The sequence below is a fragment of the Danio aesculapii genome, chromosome 16 (assembly GCF_903798145.1).
Source record: "Danio aesculapii chromosome 16, fDanAes4.1, whole genome shotgun sequence".
Taxonomy (NCBI): domain Eukaryota; kingdom Metazoa; phylum Chordata; class Actinopteri; order Cypriniformes; family Danionidae; genus Danio; species Danio aesculapii.
In genome coordinates, this window is record NC_079450.1 from 12,287,480 (window position 1) to 12,305,684 (window position 18,205).

General features: G+C 35.3%; 1 protein-coding gene across 1 annotated transcript in view; it reads left to right on the forward strand.

Moving 5' to 3' along the window:
• The window catches only part of rims2a (regulating synaptic membrane exocytosis 2a), a 290,481-nt gene that overhangs the window by 231,243 nt on the left and 41,033 nt on the right, over nt 1-18,205 (forward strand). The window contains exon 26 of the mRNA XM_056475706.1: nt 9,293-9,537. Within this exon, the coding sequence (XP_056331681.1) occupies nt 9,293-9,537 (245 nt within the window). The remainder of the gene's footprint in view (nt 1-9,292; nt 9,538-18,205) is intronic.

The following is an 18,205-nucleotide window of genomic DNA, read 5'->3' on the forward strand; positions in this document are numbered from 1 at the left end:
ACATGGTATCGGTTGTCGTGAACTATACCACATTACATAAGAAAAAACGATTAAATCTTGTGTCACGATGCACATTTGTTGTTTACGAATCCCCAAGACACCCAAAGTCAAGTAAACTGTGCTGAAATCGTGCCAAAATCCTGTGATCTGACTGGGGCTTTACTCATATAGTTTTGAATGGGGAAAATATGTAACGGTTAATATGGCAAATGAAACCCCACCTTCTAGTACAGGATCCAATCTGCGAATAATATAGACTTAGGATTCTCTAGAAGAGGGGTTCAGACCAGGCGCGAGTTTCTGCAGATTCTGTGTGATTTGAATGTTTAGAAATGAAACTAAAGAGACAGTTGTTGTTTAATTTCTTTGGTGATTCCTAATATGAAATTAATCGTAAACCTAAGAAATTTTGGAGAATTTGATGTTTCTCCATTCAAACAGAATGCCCGAGCATAGTGCCCGAGAGGCGTTTCAAAGACGGCCGCCAAGTGAAATGACTTGCCTTAAAGGGACTTTGTTATTTAGTCATTCTAGAAGTCATTCAGCTTTTACAGTTAGCTTAGCTCATCTAAGTAGTACATATCCTTTCATATACACACTGTCACATGTCTATGAATGGTCATATGTCATAAAATCAGGCCAGTTATTGCTCTGGACTGACAGTCTGTTGTTTCAGAAGACCTCCTTTTTAATTAGAGAGACATTTTTTCAGAGCAGGCCAGATTCAAACACACCAAAGTGCCTGAAACAATCGAGGCATTAGTAATCCTCTGGTCAACAGCACGTGCAGTTTGCCAGAACGCTCAATGGTCCGTTACAGATCGTGTGACTCCTCTTTAAACCGCTTACTTTCTGTGCTGTCAAGTCTAAAGGTGTTTTTAAATCCCACGGAAAATGTGTTTCCTTATGTATGTTAGTCTTAATCTTGTTTACATGCCGTTTTACACCAAAACAAAGATAAAGTTTGCATTTAGAAGATATAAGCATTCAAATCCAGTTGGGTCAATCTTTTTTTTATGACTTCACCTCATACTTTAGCTTCTTATCAGATATTCCGACCAATCAAATGCTCTCTAGTGTCTGGTGTATCGTCCCCTACAAGACAGCTGAAAAATGTCACTTTGTAACCGAGCGTTCATTTGGAAAAATAATGTATAGTAGTCAATACAGCGTTGATCTCCCCATGTTTAACAAAATGCTGGGATGTTGAAAGGTGTTTTCTGTATTGTGATTAGTACATGGTACGATTCAGACTGTAAATCTGATTCCCATTGGGGTGAAAGCAACCCATGCTCATTGAAAACACATAACCTAAATTTTTGCGAATCGTAGAATATGTTGATCTGGGTACGTTTCATTGCACATTTCAGATAACAGTTCCACTAGAGGGCACTGTAAGGTTTTATTATGTGTTTCAGATAGACATTCTCCTGTGTTCATAACAATGAAACATAAAAACACATATCTGGACTGAACCCAAACTCAAAGAATAGTGTCGATAATTGGCTCCTTTACTGGAAGGCAGGGATTCCTCGACTAGAGTGGCCATACTGACCATTACACTTTTCCCCATTCAAAATTAAATGAGCAGTAGTCTTTTGTATTCTATAGTTTTTGCCTATATTCAGATTAATGAGATCCATTTCGGTGAATTTGCAGCATTTATACTTTGATTTTTTTTAAATCAAAATCAAAGTTATTTAAGACTCAAATTATTATTATTATTATTATTATTATTATTATTATTATTATTATTATTATTATTATTATTATTATTATTATTATTATTATTATAAAAATGCTTTAGGCTTAAGCTGATATTATTTATTCAATTTCCTTCGGCTTAGTCTCTATTTCAGAGGTTGCCACAGCGGAATGAGTTGCCAACTATTCCGGCATATGTTTTTCCCAGTACTGGGAAACACCCATACACACGCACTCATACACTACGGCCAATTTGTTTTTTTCAATTTACCTGTACTGCATGTCTTTGAAATGTGGGGGAAATCGGAGCACCTGCAGGAAACCCACGCCAACATGGGGAGAACATGCAAACTCCACACAGAAATGCCAACTGACCCAGCCAGGACTCAAACCAGCGACTTTCTATGCCGCCTAAGCAGTTAAGAGTATAAATACACTCACTGGCCACTTTATTAGGTACAGTACCATGTTACTAGTACCAGGTTGGACCCCCATTTGCCTTCTGAACTGCCTTAATCCTTTGTGGCATCGATTCAACAAGGTACTAAAACTATTTTTCAGAGGTTTTGGTCCATATTGACATGAAAGCATCACAAAGTGTTCCAAGAAAATATCTATACCATTACACCACCAGCAGCAGCCTAAACTGTTGATATAAGGCAGGATGGATACTTGTTTTCATGTTGTTCATGCCATATTCTGACCCGACCATCCAAATGTCATAGCAAAAATTGAAACTCAATAGACAAGGCAACATTTTCCCAATCTTCCATTCTGTGCAAATTGTAGCCTCATTTTCCTGTTCTTAGCTGACAGGAGTGGCACCTGGTGTGGTCTTCTGCTGCTGTAGCCCATCCGCCTCAAGGTTTGACGTGTTGTGCATTCAGAGATGCTCTTCTGCAGACCTTGTTGTAACGAGTGGTTATTTGAGTTACTGTTGCCTTTCTATCAGCTCGAACCAGTCTGGCCATTCTCCTCTGACCTCTGGCATCAACAAGGCATTTGCACCTGCAGAACTGTCGCTCACTGGCTGTTTTTGAGACCATTCTCTGTAAACCCTAGAGATGGTTGTGCATGAAAATCCCAGTAGATCAGCAGTTTCTGAAATTCTCAGACAAGCCCGTCTGGCACCAACAACCATGCCACATTCAATGTCACTTAAATCACCTTTCTTCCCCATTCTGATGCTGGGTTTGAACTCCTGCAGATCGTCTTGGCCATGTCTACATGCCTAAATGCATTGAGTTGCTGCCATGTGACTGGCTGATTAGAAATTTGCGTTGCGAGCAGTTGGACAGGTGTACCTAATAAACTGACCGGTGAGTGCATGTTATAACTACACTTCAAAAGTACTGTGATATTTCAACTCAAATTTATGTGAAATATGGACAAACCCAACTGTTGTTTAATTTCTGAAATATTTTAAATCAAAATGTTTACCCATTTGTTGAGTTTGTTCATACCATACCCAAATTTGGGTTCAAATATCGCAGTATATTTGAACTGCATAATCAATTAAGAAACATTGATTGTTTACATTCAGATGGACAACATAAACAATGAAGCATAGTGATACTGATCTGACTGCCTGTCAATCAGACGATGAAACATAATGCCTTAAGACCGACGAGTGTGTTGTCTTCACAGCAGCATGAAAGATGGAGTAAATTGGTGTCCAGTGTTAATCTGCACCTGGGTTTTGTGTCTTGTCTACGCCGCTGTTCTCATTACAGTGATGAGAGGGAGGTAATGGCCATCTGAAGCCTGTGGCACTGCGACACTTTTCTCCATCTGCCAACATCTCACGTGCTGCGCAAAACTGTCTGCATGATAAATACAGTGTCTGGCACCATCCGTCCCATCAATCAGGCAATGAGAGCTACTTCTGTAGAGCTGGCATTAAGGCAAGACACTGCACGTGTATAGGGTAAAAAAAGTGAACTCAAAATAATTATAAACCAATTTTTCCCCAGTTGATTGATTATATTACAGGAATTGCTATTTTATTTGTATCACAAGTTTAAATGTTTAAATTAGGCATTGTTTATTTAAATATGCACTAATTTGAATAGATTTCTTGCACAAAAAATCTATATATTAGTTGGAGTCAGGTTGAAAATTCTTGTTTCTTGTTAAATGTTTGTTTATATTGGAGTCAAATGTTTTTGGAGATGAATTTGGGCGATTTTTTTTTATCACTCAATAAAGCCAGAAAAAAACAATCATAAAAAATTAAATAAAGATTTGAATAAAACTGTAAATAAAATATACAACTTATTCAGAGAAAATGATTTTTAGAAATATGTATTATAATTATAATATAAAGTAAATTCATTAATAAAGTGCAACAGCAAAAAAAAAAATAATAATAAAATTTTATTGTATTTTGTCTGTAAATACACTGTAAAACCCAACAGTCAACATTATCAAATGAATTGAGTGTTGTTAACTCAAAATTTACTGGAAGTTTTGAACTCGGTGTTAAAGGTAATGAGTTCATTAAATACCTCATTACTTTAACTTAAATGGAGTAAGTTCAGAGTACTCATGTAGATTATTGTTTTTTAACTTAAATGGTTTGTAGCAATCGGTTTCCTCAAACGGTTTGAGTTGCCTTAACTTATGGGGTTTTGCAGTACTCGGCTGGTTTGAGTTCTCTACTGTGCTCAGATTGCTCTGTTTACTCAAATGGATTAAATTAACAGAACTCATTAGGATTTGGTTTTTTTGCAATCGGTTTCCTCAAATGATTTGAGTTACCTTAACTTATTGGGTTTTACAGTGTATTACTAAACACTGGATTAAACAAACAAACCAACCAAAATATACATGAAATTACACCAAGAACGAAGTTTAAGTACTAAATTAGCTACATATGAAATGAAATAAAGATAAATAGAAGTAATAAAATCACTCAGTTGAAAACTCAAATTATAAAAATGAAATCCAAAGCAAAATATAAATAAATTCTGTAATAGTATGCAACTATTACTAAATTAACAGCTGCTGATGTGCAGGTAAAGTGAGTTTGCGACATTTCGCCTCTGTTCCAAAAAATATTGCGAATATATTGTGAATTGAAAATCAATTTTCACTACCAAATATTAACCAGACACCAAATATAAAAGCAGACAGTAATAACGTCATCACCAATGATTAAATCTCTAAAAGACAGACAAAAACATCAGTGAATTGTAGCTCTGACATGGACATGAGGGTTGTAAATTACTGAAAAATAGCTGCAGGTGAAGAAAATTGATCGCAATTGCTCAGATTGTGATCACGTCTCGGTTTTGTTCTGTTGATATGTAATTTCAAATAGTCGTAGCTTGAAACCGATGGAAATATGATTGCTATTATATGACTACTACGGCGAGGGCTTAAACGGATCAGTGCTATCGAGGGGAAAAAAGCAACTGGGAAACAGAACCTGCTTTGTATTTTTGTAGGAAACACAGTTTAGATCTTTTCGTCTTGTCGTCTATCACTGAATGTGTCAGGAACATCGGAGCAAAACCAACTTAACTCTGCTCTTTTAGCGCTCCTCACACAGCTTGATCCACGCTGGCATTTCTCCACTTGAGTTTTAGGTTTTGGAAAGGGAATAAAACTCCACCACCTTTCTGTTTTCTACAGTTTCCAGTTTGAATCGTCACATATTTGGAATCGATTTCAACTGGCTCACAGAGAATCGTTACAACAATAGTTACTTTCTTTGGTAATTAGTTACTTTTATAATTATGCAACTCAGCTACTCAGTACTATCTGTGAGAAGTAACTAGTAACTATAAATAATTACTTTTTTAATGGAACGTGCCCAACACTGTTGTTTTCTCATAGAAAGAATTAAGACATGAATGAGATTTCATTATTATTTGATGTTATTTCTCACTGTGTTTTAGTGCCAAACATTTCCGGATCCATTTTATGTGACGTGGCTTGATCTGCGCCAATTTTGAATGGGCTTCATTTCCAATCGGCTAATTGTAATAATTAAAGAAGTTGTTGTCAGAGCCCATTGACTTCCAGCCCAGGTTTCTGCTAATTACACTGATGACGAGGACGAAAAAGAGCAGACCTCTCTACAGCCGCACGTGTGTGGTTTAAACACATTTATAATCATTAAGATTCAATTAGGATCCTTTGTCCGGCAAGTCATTTATCTCTTCGCTTCACGGTCGACTCACAGCGGCACGAGATGCTAATTCAATCTTTTAACACGTGTCCTCATTTTGCGTGTGTGTGTGTCATGCAGACAGGAAAATAGAGCAGTGTGTGTGGAATATAGAGCAGCGTGTATTTCACTGTTGAGTGAGTGACGTTAAATCAGACTCGGTGCCAGTTTACCGAGCGCTTCATGCGTGGAATGTTGACTTCAGTCAGGATCAAATAAGTGGACTAGCTGGGTTTTTCTTTATAGGAGCAATTTGTGGGAAGCGTGTGAGTTGTGATTTTCTGACTCACAATGAGCCTCTAGACAGCTTTTTTTTTAAGCATTATAAACACGCGACTTGCAAACCCGCAATGCATTGGCACAAGCTCAGGTTCATTCCGGATTATACAGTTCAAAGATGAGGTCTAGTGAATATTATTCAGCAAAGGAAAATCACACTGTAAAACCAAAATAAGTAGCATGCTGCATTGTAACATGACTAGTGTTTGGTCAGTTATGATTCATTATCATACATGTATTATACTGCATATCCAGTTAAAGTCAGAATTATTAGCTCCCCTGTTTATTTTTTTCCACAATTTCTGTTTAACGGAGAGAAGATTTTTTTCAACACATTTCTAAACATGATAGTTTTAAAACTCATCTCTAATAACTGATTTATTTTATCTTTGACATGATGACAGTACATAATAATTGACTAGATATTTTTCAAGACACTTCTATAAAGCTTAAAGTGACTTTTAAAGGCTTAACTAGGTTAATTAGGTTAACTAGGCAGGTTAGGGTAATTAGGCAAGTTATTGTATAACGATGGTTTGTTCTGTAGACTACCGAAAAATATATAGCTTAAAAGGGCTGATAATATTGACCTTAAAATGGTTTTAAAAAAAATTAAAAACTGCTTTTATTCTAGCCGTAATACAACAAAAACGACTTAATATATTTTAACTAATAAAAAAATATTATCAGACATACTGCTTTTACAATATTAGAAGACAAAATTTCTTTGCTCTGTTAAACATAATTTGGGATTTTTTTTAAAAAGAAAAATGGGGGCCTAATAATTCTGATTTTAACTGTACATAAAAGACAAAATCTAAATATTAAAAACTTCCAAGGATTTAATATGCTGATGACTATTAAACGCATCATAGTAGTCTTGTGAAAAGGGTTCATGCCGGACGCGAGCTGCAATTCATCACACACGTATAAGTTAAACAGTGTTTTTAAACGTTTACACCTTCTATTTGCTGATATATGTTGCATGTGGAGATAAAGTGCATCTAATTTCTGATCAACTTTATCAAAAAAAAAAATGACTCTTATTGTTCATTTAAGCTTTTGCATTACATTTATGATAAACAGACAAATATATAAATAGCCCATAGATAAATAGCCGATTAGTGTTGGCACTTTGAAAATGAAACTACATTTTAAAGTCTAAAGTTCAAACTTGAGGCATGCAAGCAATTGTGAAAGCGCCATTAACCCACACCAAAAACACGCCAAAAAATAAGTCGGTTAACTGGTCAAATGACATCAAATTGACATCTACAGTAACACTGGTGTAAAAAAAACATTTTGACATTGATTTTGACATCAATTTTATATCGTTTTAACACCAAGGTAGTTTACATGCATTGTAGGGACACAAAATCCAGTGTGAATTTGTAAATTGAACTGAATCTTTCAGATGAGTAAAACTTTTTAGTTTAGTTTATTTGTTTTATTTATTTTTTTGTTTGTTATTTGTTTTTAGTTTATTACAGGGTCAATGCACATTAATAAACATTGCTGTAAAATGTGCCAGAATTTGCCAAGAATGGATATTTTTCATCTGTAGACCCCTTACAGAATGTTAGTCACACCTAAAATACAAGCAAAGCATAATACATACAGTACAATGCATATATACACATATCGTCACCTTAGAATTATAAGGTTCAATCTGACATCTTTGTAAGGTTCAGTCTGACATATTCTTATTAAATGACAACTTATTTACTTTATGGTTTTTTTTTCTAAGTTGTTAACGTTTTAAGACTTTTTATTTAAAAAACCAAATGTTACACACATACTGTTTGCTATGGAATGCAAAAATTTTAAAGCTCAATATCTTAAAATCATTCAGAAAGCAGATAGAACCTTATAATTCCAAGGTAACGATATATCTACATACATACATATATAAACACATATACTGTACATAAATACACACACACACACACACACACACACACACACACACACACACACACACACACACACACACACACACACACAAACACACACATATATATATAAATTTTTTATATAAATAAAATACTAAAACAGAATGTTGGCAGTACAAATAGGTGTCAAAAATACAGTACTACTGCTGACAATGCTGATTTGTGAATAAACAATTTTTACCATGTAACTGAAAAGAACGAAAAGTATCGCCTAGCAGCTTTCAGTGAAAATACTGACTGACTGAATACTTTTTTTGAGAGGAATAATACAATCCCCTCTTTCACCACCCCTAGTAGTTCAGTGAGCAGTTGTTCTAACTTTCACAGACTGATTTAGTGGTGAGGTCAGGTTATGTAAAGTCTTAAACAGTAAGAAAATATAAAACATATTTAATACAATTTTCGCAGCTAAGCAGATTATATTTCTTACTATTGAACAATGGTGAAATTGAACTGATTTCTTATCAAGGGTTTTTAAAGATTGTTTGTACAATGATTCAAGTGGCTTCAAAGTAGTAATGCTAGCTTGCGACCAAGTGGTTAAACAATAAGTGATATAAGAAATGATCATGGAGTGATAATAGATTACGGTGGCCTCACATGACATATGATTTTCTTATGTTATTATTTTAGTTATTATTTTGATGGTCAAAAGGGCATCAAAGTGTGGACGTCAAGTAAACTTCAAGGTTTTGACTTTTTTTGATGTCAAATTGGTGTTGTTTGGTGCCCATAGTGGATAACATTAGAACATAGGTCTCAAACTCGATTCCTGGAGGGCTGCAGCTCTGCACAGTTTTGCTCCAACCCTAATCAAACACAGATACTACCAATCAAGGTGTTCAAGACTACTAGAGACTACTAAGCAGGTGTGAGTTGGAGCTGGTTGGAGCTAAACTATGCAGAGCTGCAGCCCTCCAGGAATTGAGTTTGAGACTATTGCATTAGAACATCACAACTTATACTGAAGCAATACTATGAAGCACCCTGAACTGAATAGAGGCCTAAACCATTTACCCTTTGACCTGAATCTCCATTCCACTTCTCCCTCCAATTACCTAACTCTTTCCTCTCTCTCCTCCATTATCCATCCGTCCATCCATCCATCCATCCCTTCATCCATCTGTCCTTCACTGCTCTCCTCCTCTCTTCACATCTGTCCACCACGGGCCGCCACTGACAGTGAATTTACATCCAAAATGAAAAACAGGCAAATGGGAACGGCGGCTGGAGGCAACATGACCAAGAGCACTAGCATCGGCGGAGACATGTGCAGCCTGGAGAAGACCGACGGCAGCCAGTCGGACACGGCCGTGAGCCTGGTGGGAACGGACGAAAAGAAACGGCGCTCCAGCATCGGAGCCAAGATGGCGGCAGTGGTGGGATTGAGCCGAAAGAGTCGCAGCGCCTCACAGCTCGGTCAGACAGGTAGGACACCCATCATGTTTCATGTCGTTTTGTTTGTCTCTAACCCCACAGTCCTTTATTTTCCTTAGTTATCTGCTGTCTTCTTCCCGATGGCTTTAATGAGTCTGCTGTTCTTGCATCAGCTCTAATGACTTCACTTTTGTTTAAACAGCTTGTTTCTGGGGAAAAAAAGTGTAAATTGGGTCAAAACAGGACAGAGGACCGCCGAATAATTGAGTCTCTGTTTTACATCTCTTTCTTGTCGTGACAAAAGTTCGCTGATTGTTTCAGGCTTCTTTTTTTGCAGTCAAGTGTGCTACTAATGAACATCCAACTGATTAAGTTTTGGGTTTTTCAGAGCTATTGCATGATTAGAAGCAAAAGTAACATGGTATTATGTTGTTTTAGACAGAACTGCTTGTACTGTGGTGATGCAATGTTTTTGGACATTTATCATTGGTATTTTTGTGACTACATACTGTAAATAAGCTAATCATTCATACCTTCAATGCATTACGATCACTCCAGTGTGAAAATTCAGACCTGGGCTGATGCGGGATGAATGTATGTCTGGGTTGTGGGAGAATACAATTATTCGAGGGGCTCCCGCAAAATGGAAATACCTTTAAATGAATTTACTGAAAACCAATTTATCTACCGCACAAAAGCAACAAAATTGTATTTATTAATTTAGCTAAATATTGAAAATTGGCCTATTTTTGTTTGTTGAGATTTAAGGATAATATATGTTCAGTATTTGGACATTGCTGAAGGCAAAAAAAAGCATGTTCTGAAGCAGTATCAGCCAAATGCTTTTTGACCACTTGTAATGTGAAGTGGACGCTGGACAAAGGGAGTGCGGATCCAATATATACAGGGTATACACAGTTGAAGTCAAAATTATTAGCCCCCCCCTTTAAATTTTAATTTATTTTTTAAATATTTCCCAAATTATATTTAATAGAGCAAGTACATTTTCACAGTATGTCTGATAATATTTTTTCTTCTGGAGAAAGTCTTATTTGTTTTATTTGAGCTAGAATAAAAGCAGTTTTTAATTTTTTTAAACCCATTTTAAGGTTAAAATTATTAGCTCCTTTAGGCTATATTTTTTTCAATAGTCTACAGAACAAACCATCGTTATACAATAACTTGCCTAATTACCCTAGCCTGCCTAGTTAACCTAATTAACATAGTTAAGCCTTTAAATGTCACTTTAAGCTGTGTAGAAGTGTCTTGAAAAATATCTAGTCAAATATTATTTACTGTCATCATGACAAAGATAAAATAAATCAGTTATTAGAAATGATTTATTAAAACTATTATGTTTAGTAATTTGTTTAAAAAAAAAAAATCTTCCCTCCGTTAAACAGAAATTGGGGAAAGAAATGGGGGGGGGGGGGGAGACTAATAATTCTGACTTCAACTGTATGTCTGGTGTAATCAGTACATGAGCATCATCAGCTGTGTGAGTCTAATCAATGGAGACTTGGAGCAGGTGTGTGTGTGTGTTGCATGACTGGATCTTGCAGTCCATATACCGGTGGATCCTTATAGTGATCTGCATGTTTACCAGTGATCTGCACAGGCTGGATCATTGGTGATCGTGACACCTCTTAAGAAATCAACTTTTATTATTATTTTGTTTTTATTGCAAAAGTATTCAATTGAATTGAATTCAAGTTTATTTGTATAGCACTTTTTACAATAATTATTGTTTCAAAGCAGCTTATTATGTATATATAGTTAACCTGCTATTTTATAGTTTAAGCCCCACCCAATGGCTCGGATGTTGGATGATCATTTCCACATATGTGGGGGAAGGTATATTCTGTGTGTCAGTCTTTTCTCGCACAGCTGTGAACAGATCACTATAAATTATTAAACTTTTGTTTTAGGAATCCAATTTTGACCCTTATTCTTATCTGACTCTTAATTATTTATAATAATTTAAATTTAGATTAATCTAATTCAATCTGATCACCTTATAAATTGTGATTAGGTCTAATTTACATTGAGTAACCTAATAAATCCTTATTTTCAGTTAGTGGTTCATTGCTTACCCGAAGTCCCTTAGAGTCTGCTGGCCAAATACATCTGCTCACGTACACATCCTCGCCAGTTCTGGTTCATAGATAGAGGGTACAACAGTAAACTAATTGCTTGCTCATACTGAGAGAAGGTTTGATTTAGCCACTAGATCATACCATACTAAGTCAGTGATTGTCAGAAATTAATAAGTCCATGTAATCAGTTCTGAACAGCTTCAGCTGTGTGAGTGAGCGTGTAATCAAAATAAAACCAGGAACCGGCGTGTATGAAGTACATAATGGAATTTGTTGCTCATGTAATGGCGAATTTGTAGTATGTTAGAGATTTGTAGCCGCTGGATCGGTGATAATCAAAACAATTACTTACCCCGGTGGTATATTATTTAGCTCGTTTTCAGGAAAAAACTCTTCATTTTGACTTATTTTTCCTGAAAACAAAACAACATTTTCTACTGCTTCTTGTTTTAAGAATTTTTAGATGTTTGGACTTTATAATTATTTACATAGGCCCCAAAAATATTAATTTATTAACTTCAAAAAAAGCAATCACAAAGCGTGTTATGTTTTGAGCACATCGGCTCTTCATCAGACCTGAAAAAAGACAAAAGTCCCAAGTATGGAAATCATTTTTTTTGCATCGATACGTTCTGGTTTTCTTTTACATCTTTCGTTTTTCTGCTCTCTCTTTCCAGCTAAGCTCTTGTTGTGATCATCTCTTTGGTTTTCTCTTGAGTTGTTCTGTATTATGATCTTCTCCTCCAACGTGGCCCTGTTTATCTCATCTGCCGGTGTGGGTGAGCGGCTGATAAAAGCCTCTTTTAAGAAGCAGATGTTTTATCCTGGGGTCAGTTAAATGTCTCGGGTGCGCGTGTGTGTATTAATCAGCTCATCGGTGTGCAGGGAGCGTCTGCAGTCTGAATGCTGGACGTGCAGGTAGATCACATGCCAGAAGAGAGACTGTCGGTGGACTCGTGCTCAGCCTGCACATGGCAGTGTGTTTTTAATAAGTCAGGGTGCTTTGCCATTGGCTGTAGCGCTCTGTCATGTCTGCTGTTGTGTCTTCAGCCTGTCTGTGATGTCTTTCAGCATCTTTTCACTAACAGCGTCTCGGGTTGCTGAAATGAGGACAAACACACAGACTGCAGGGGTTTTTTTATCTGAAAGAAATTTGGGAATTTGTTCTTGCGTTAAGGGGATGAATGCAGTCGTGCTAAAACGCTTTCACTAAAATAAATAAATACATAATAATCTCTATTTTTCAGTATCATTAGAGCTCTACTTATCCATGATGTTGTACAGTATGTTAGATGTACAGCAGAGGAAGTAAGTATTGAACTTGTCATGTTTTTTACTGGGAATAAAATTTCTAAAGGAGCTGTTGACATTGAATTGAACCAGATTTTGGTAAAAACTCAAACAATACAAACATAAAAATAAAACAAAACAACAATCTGAAAAATTAGTTATGTGCAATAACATGAGGAGAAAGTACTGAACTACTATGTAATACTCACAGACTTCAACAGTGTAAAAATCTTGATGGTTTTGTGGGTCCTGTCTATCAAATCTGAGCTTTATTTTGTATTCTCTATTGGATTCAAGTCAGGTGATTGGCTGGGCCATTCTACATCTTGATTTTCTTTCTCTGAAAGCATTTGAGAGTTTCCTTGGCTGTGTTTTGGATCATTGTCTCGCTAAAATGTCCACCCTGGTTTCCTCTTCATCATCCTGATCATGTAGACATTGGACTAAAGCAGCTGATATTCATTTACAGTGAGGAAGGGCAGAGGGTTGCTGAAGAACTACTGAGAGATTTCAGCTGCTTCCAAATATTTTTCTTTACTATATCTTTATTTTTTCTATTTTTATTTTTTACTTTTTTAATATTTAGTCCATCTGCGATTTTATTATATATATATATATATATATATATATATATATATATATATATATAATATATATATATATATATATATATATATATATATATATATATATATCTATATATATATATATATATATATATATATATATATATATATATATATATATAGATATAGATATAGATATAGATATAGATATATAGATATAGATAAATCAAGATAAAATAAATCAGTTATTAGAAATTTGTTATTAAAACTATAATGTTTAGAAAGGGGTCGAAAAAATCTGCTCTCTGTTAAACAGAAATTGGGGGAAAAAATAAACAGGGAGGCTAATAATGCAGGGGGGCTAATAATACTGACTTCAACTGTGTGTGTATATATATATATATATATACATATGTACATGTGTGTATATACATATATAAAACTTTTTTGATAGCAGTAATTGGCAGATGTAGTATTGATTGATATTTTTTATCAAATTTTTTTGTATATATTATCATTTTTACTTCTTCATTTGTATTGTTTATTATTTTATTAGTTTGGCAATATAATTTTTTATTTGATATATATAGTTTGATAGTTTACAAAGCTGTATATGTATATAGTTTACTAAAATAAATAAAATTGTCAAAATGATAGATTTTTGTATTTTATTCCAACTATATCTTTATTTACAGCAGCACTATCCGCTGTGTAAAACATGTGCTGGATAAGTTGACGGTTCATTCCGCTGTGGCGACCCCAGATTAAAAAGGGACTAAGTGCAAAATGCCTGGACATCTGGACATCTGACCAAACATGTGAGAGATGAATGTAGATAGTGAGAGGTCCGGCGTGTGTTTTATTTGCTGCATTACAGATCGGCCGGCTAAAATTCAATACAGAAACACACTTTCACCAATCGCAACTCTAAAAAAACAGCAGCGGCTCACGAGATGTGAATCATAGAGCATCAATTTTTCAACCAGAGCTTTTTAGGTGGCGTTTCAAATCCCTGGCCTGTTTCTGACTATACGCCTGCTTCCTGCTCCACTTTATTGTGCTTAATTCAGAAAGCCTGACAGCGTTTTAGAGAGGCTGCACTACACAGATACACATTTCAAAGAGAGGTTATTCTGGGCCTTTTTCTGTGCAAATAGACGGGTTGTGTGTTTTTGTGTGTGCGCATATACACACACTGGACAGCAGAAGATCTCTTGAGACCACAAGTTCTGTGAGACTGGCTCACTTCTTCTGGGTTGAAGGCTTGATTTTATGGCACATGCAGTTTTAGGCAAACTAGAAAAAAATGCATTTGTGCATTCTTAGTATTTTTGCCATTGCCTGCAGTTTAATAATGCATTTAGATTTTCAGGGGCATGGTGCTTTTATTGGGTTTTATTTTAGCGCTATATATTTCATTTGGTGGTCTTTAAACAATTTTTTTATTAATTGAAAATGAATTAATAAAGGTTTATTCAGTAAGGAGCATTAAATGAATTAGAAACCCCTCATTATACTGTCAATTCACTATTTACAACTTTTGATTGTAAGCAAAACACACACACACATACAGCTGAGGTCAGTATTATTAGCCCCCCCCCCACCCCCCCCACTCCCCCACCATTTTTTTTTTTATTTATTTATTTTTTGCTTTTTCCAAATGATGTTTAACAGAGCAAGGAAATGTTCACGGTATGTCTGATAATATTTTTTCTTCTGGAGAAAGTCTTATTTGTTTTATTTTGGCTAGAATAAAAGCAGTTTTTAATTTTTTAAACGCCATTTTAAGGTCAAAATTATTAGCCCCTTTAAGCTAATTTCTTTGAGTTATGAGTCATTAATGAGTTATTAAAACTATTATGTTTAGAAATGTGTTGGAAAAAAAAATCTTCTCTCCTTCAAACAGAAATTGGGGAAAAAATACACAGGGGGGGGGCTAATAATTCTGACTTCAACTGTATATATAAAGCTACAATTCCCACTAGTTTCACAGTTGCCACACAGTTTCATTCAAATTGGCACTATAATTGAAGCAAGTGAAGTGAGCACTCTTTCGGCTGGTTTCACACACAGATACATGTAAACGTGCACATTTCATGCACACAAAACACCTTTTAAACTTGACTAAAAAAAGTTACAAAAATAAATAGCAAAATGGGTATTAATTAACAAACAAGTTAAATAAATAGATTTTAAAAAATGAAACACCCGAAAATGAAATGAAAGAACTAAGAACTGAAACCAGCTGAAATGTTCGGGAAGTTATGTGGTAATGCACAATCCTAAGTCATTTGAGACAGCATGCACACTTTATAACAGCATTCCCACAATATTCTCTCTTGCTTTCACAAAAAAAATGTATATTTATCTTTCATTTATATCCATTATTAATAGCCTATTTAAGTGTTAAGGTAGGCTATACCCTATTTTTTTAGTGCATGATTGACTTCTTCAAATACACGAAATATACTAATTTATCTTATTTGTGTTTATTTCTATGGAATAAACATGCACATGGCCATTTTTCAGAAAATAGCCTATTTATTTAATTCAAAATATGTTATATTTATTTAGCCTACAGTATATATAGGCTATTCAGTTATATTTTATGTAATTATTTAAACTATATTAAATTAAATTACAACCTGTATTTTACCATTCATTTTGGCTTTAACACTTTATTGATAACTAGCCTAATCGAAGAACATTTAACTGAGCTCTGTCAAAAAGTTTTGTATGTATGCCTACAGTCAAAAATGTGATATTAGAGCCATGGCTGTGACGAGTCAACAATACTTTGTCTGAAATAAAACTATTTCTCTTATTAGAAAACAAAAACATCGAGTGGCATCGAGTCCTCCGCCTTCAGAATTGGCCACTACTGAGAAAGTAGCTCGGCTCTGCGGTTAGTCATGGCATTCTGTTTTCTGAGGCGTGCATTTCTGAAGGCCCAATCTATAGATTTTGTGGTTTGCAAAGCAGGGTAAAAAATTTGGGTTTCAAAAAGAAAAAACTATCTAGCTGTATGTCCTGTTCCTCCAGGTGGTGGGGTTGAGCATTGGGCTAACAACTCACCTCATAAAAACTAGATGTTACGAAACACCAATATGGTGCAGCTAAATATCAACTTCAATATAAATGGCCCTGGCAGTAAGTGGAGATCAATGGTTACCAAATTCCAACATTTTTCAAACTATCTTCTTTTGTGTTCAACAGAAAGAAGAAACTCAAACAGGTGTTTTTACTTTGTAATGTCACGACTGACCAATCAGCATTGAGTGTTCCAGACAGCCGTGTAATAACAGATAAAAAAAAATTTAGGTTGAAATATCCCTTTAAATAATCTTTTATCATTTTTTCCTACAGACACATTAAGCAGCACAACATAATATCAATATTAAATGGGTTTTTTTCAGCATACTAGAACAATTTCCGACTAATGATGTTAAAAATAATGGCATTTTGACATGTATTCAAATATAATAATAATATTTCTCCTTATTACTGTATTTTTCCATCAAATAAATGCGTTCATCTTTCTAAAAGACATAAAATAATCCATTCTAACCTCAAACTTCGAAACTATTTAACTTTTTTCTCTAAAAATCCAGTTATTGTGGACTATGCAGTGCAGTGACAGGTGTTTTGCGTCACAGTTGTTACTATTTTTGGTGCATCTGCATCCAGAACCTGTTCCTTTTGCATTTGCATGGACAATTCCCCCCCCCCAGAATATTCCAGGTTATTTTGAGTGTATCTCAGCAGTGTTGGAGTCCACGAGAGACCGCTGGAGTCCTGCAGGCCGCTCTAATTAATCTTTGATGACAAGAGAGCTTCATGAAGCCGAAGCCTCACACTTTTATTCATGACCAAGCTGAATCATCGGCCTGATTTATGGCGGCCGATTGTTCCTCTCGGCGTTTAGGAGGCCTGAGTTCTCTTGTAATTATACCCAACGCTCCACAGAGGACCATCTCGCGTCTAACCTCTGCTGATCCTCTTCTGATTCCAGATCTTTGTCAGCAAACAGGCCATGTTTGGAACTCTCTGCAGATTTTTATAGTCACATCCTGGCAAAACATGAGCTAAAATACTATTTTTGCACTTCAGTTTAGTTCTTAAACACACAAAAATGTGTAGCTTGTTTAAACTGCTTATTTAAAATAAACTGTAATAAACACAATTCTCGAGTTGTTTTGGGACAACTTAATTGTTTTATGTTTAATCCACTTAAATATGTAAAAAAAAAAAAAAAGTTGACTTAACTCCTTTATGTTGTCCCAACACAAATCGATTGAATGAAACCAAGTATTTTTGTGCAAGATATTGCGCAAAAGAGGTATTTAAGGTTGAAGAACACAAGTAGTGCAACTAGATTTGTGCTACTTTTACAGGTAAACATTGTTTTGCTTGTTTAGTTCTTAAGTAAAGTGAGTAGAGTTTAGTTTAGTTGTTTAGTCAAAGTCCTTTTAAGGCAAATCATTTCACTTCAAAATTGCTTGGGGAAACATCAAATTCTCTAAGACTGTTTACCAAGTTTACAATTACATATTTGGAATAAAGTAAATGAAACATCTGTCTCATAAGTTTGGTTTCTAAATGTTTGAATCAAACAAAATCGGCATTTTTTCAGGGTGCCCAAGCTAATGCACATGCGCCAACCCAGGCTCATTCTGAAAACGTAGTCCCATGGATGTTTCTGGAGACTGCGAAATACGTCCCGGGAGGAACGTATTTTTGTCGTTTTTGTTTTCGCGCTTTTTCATA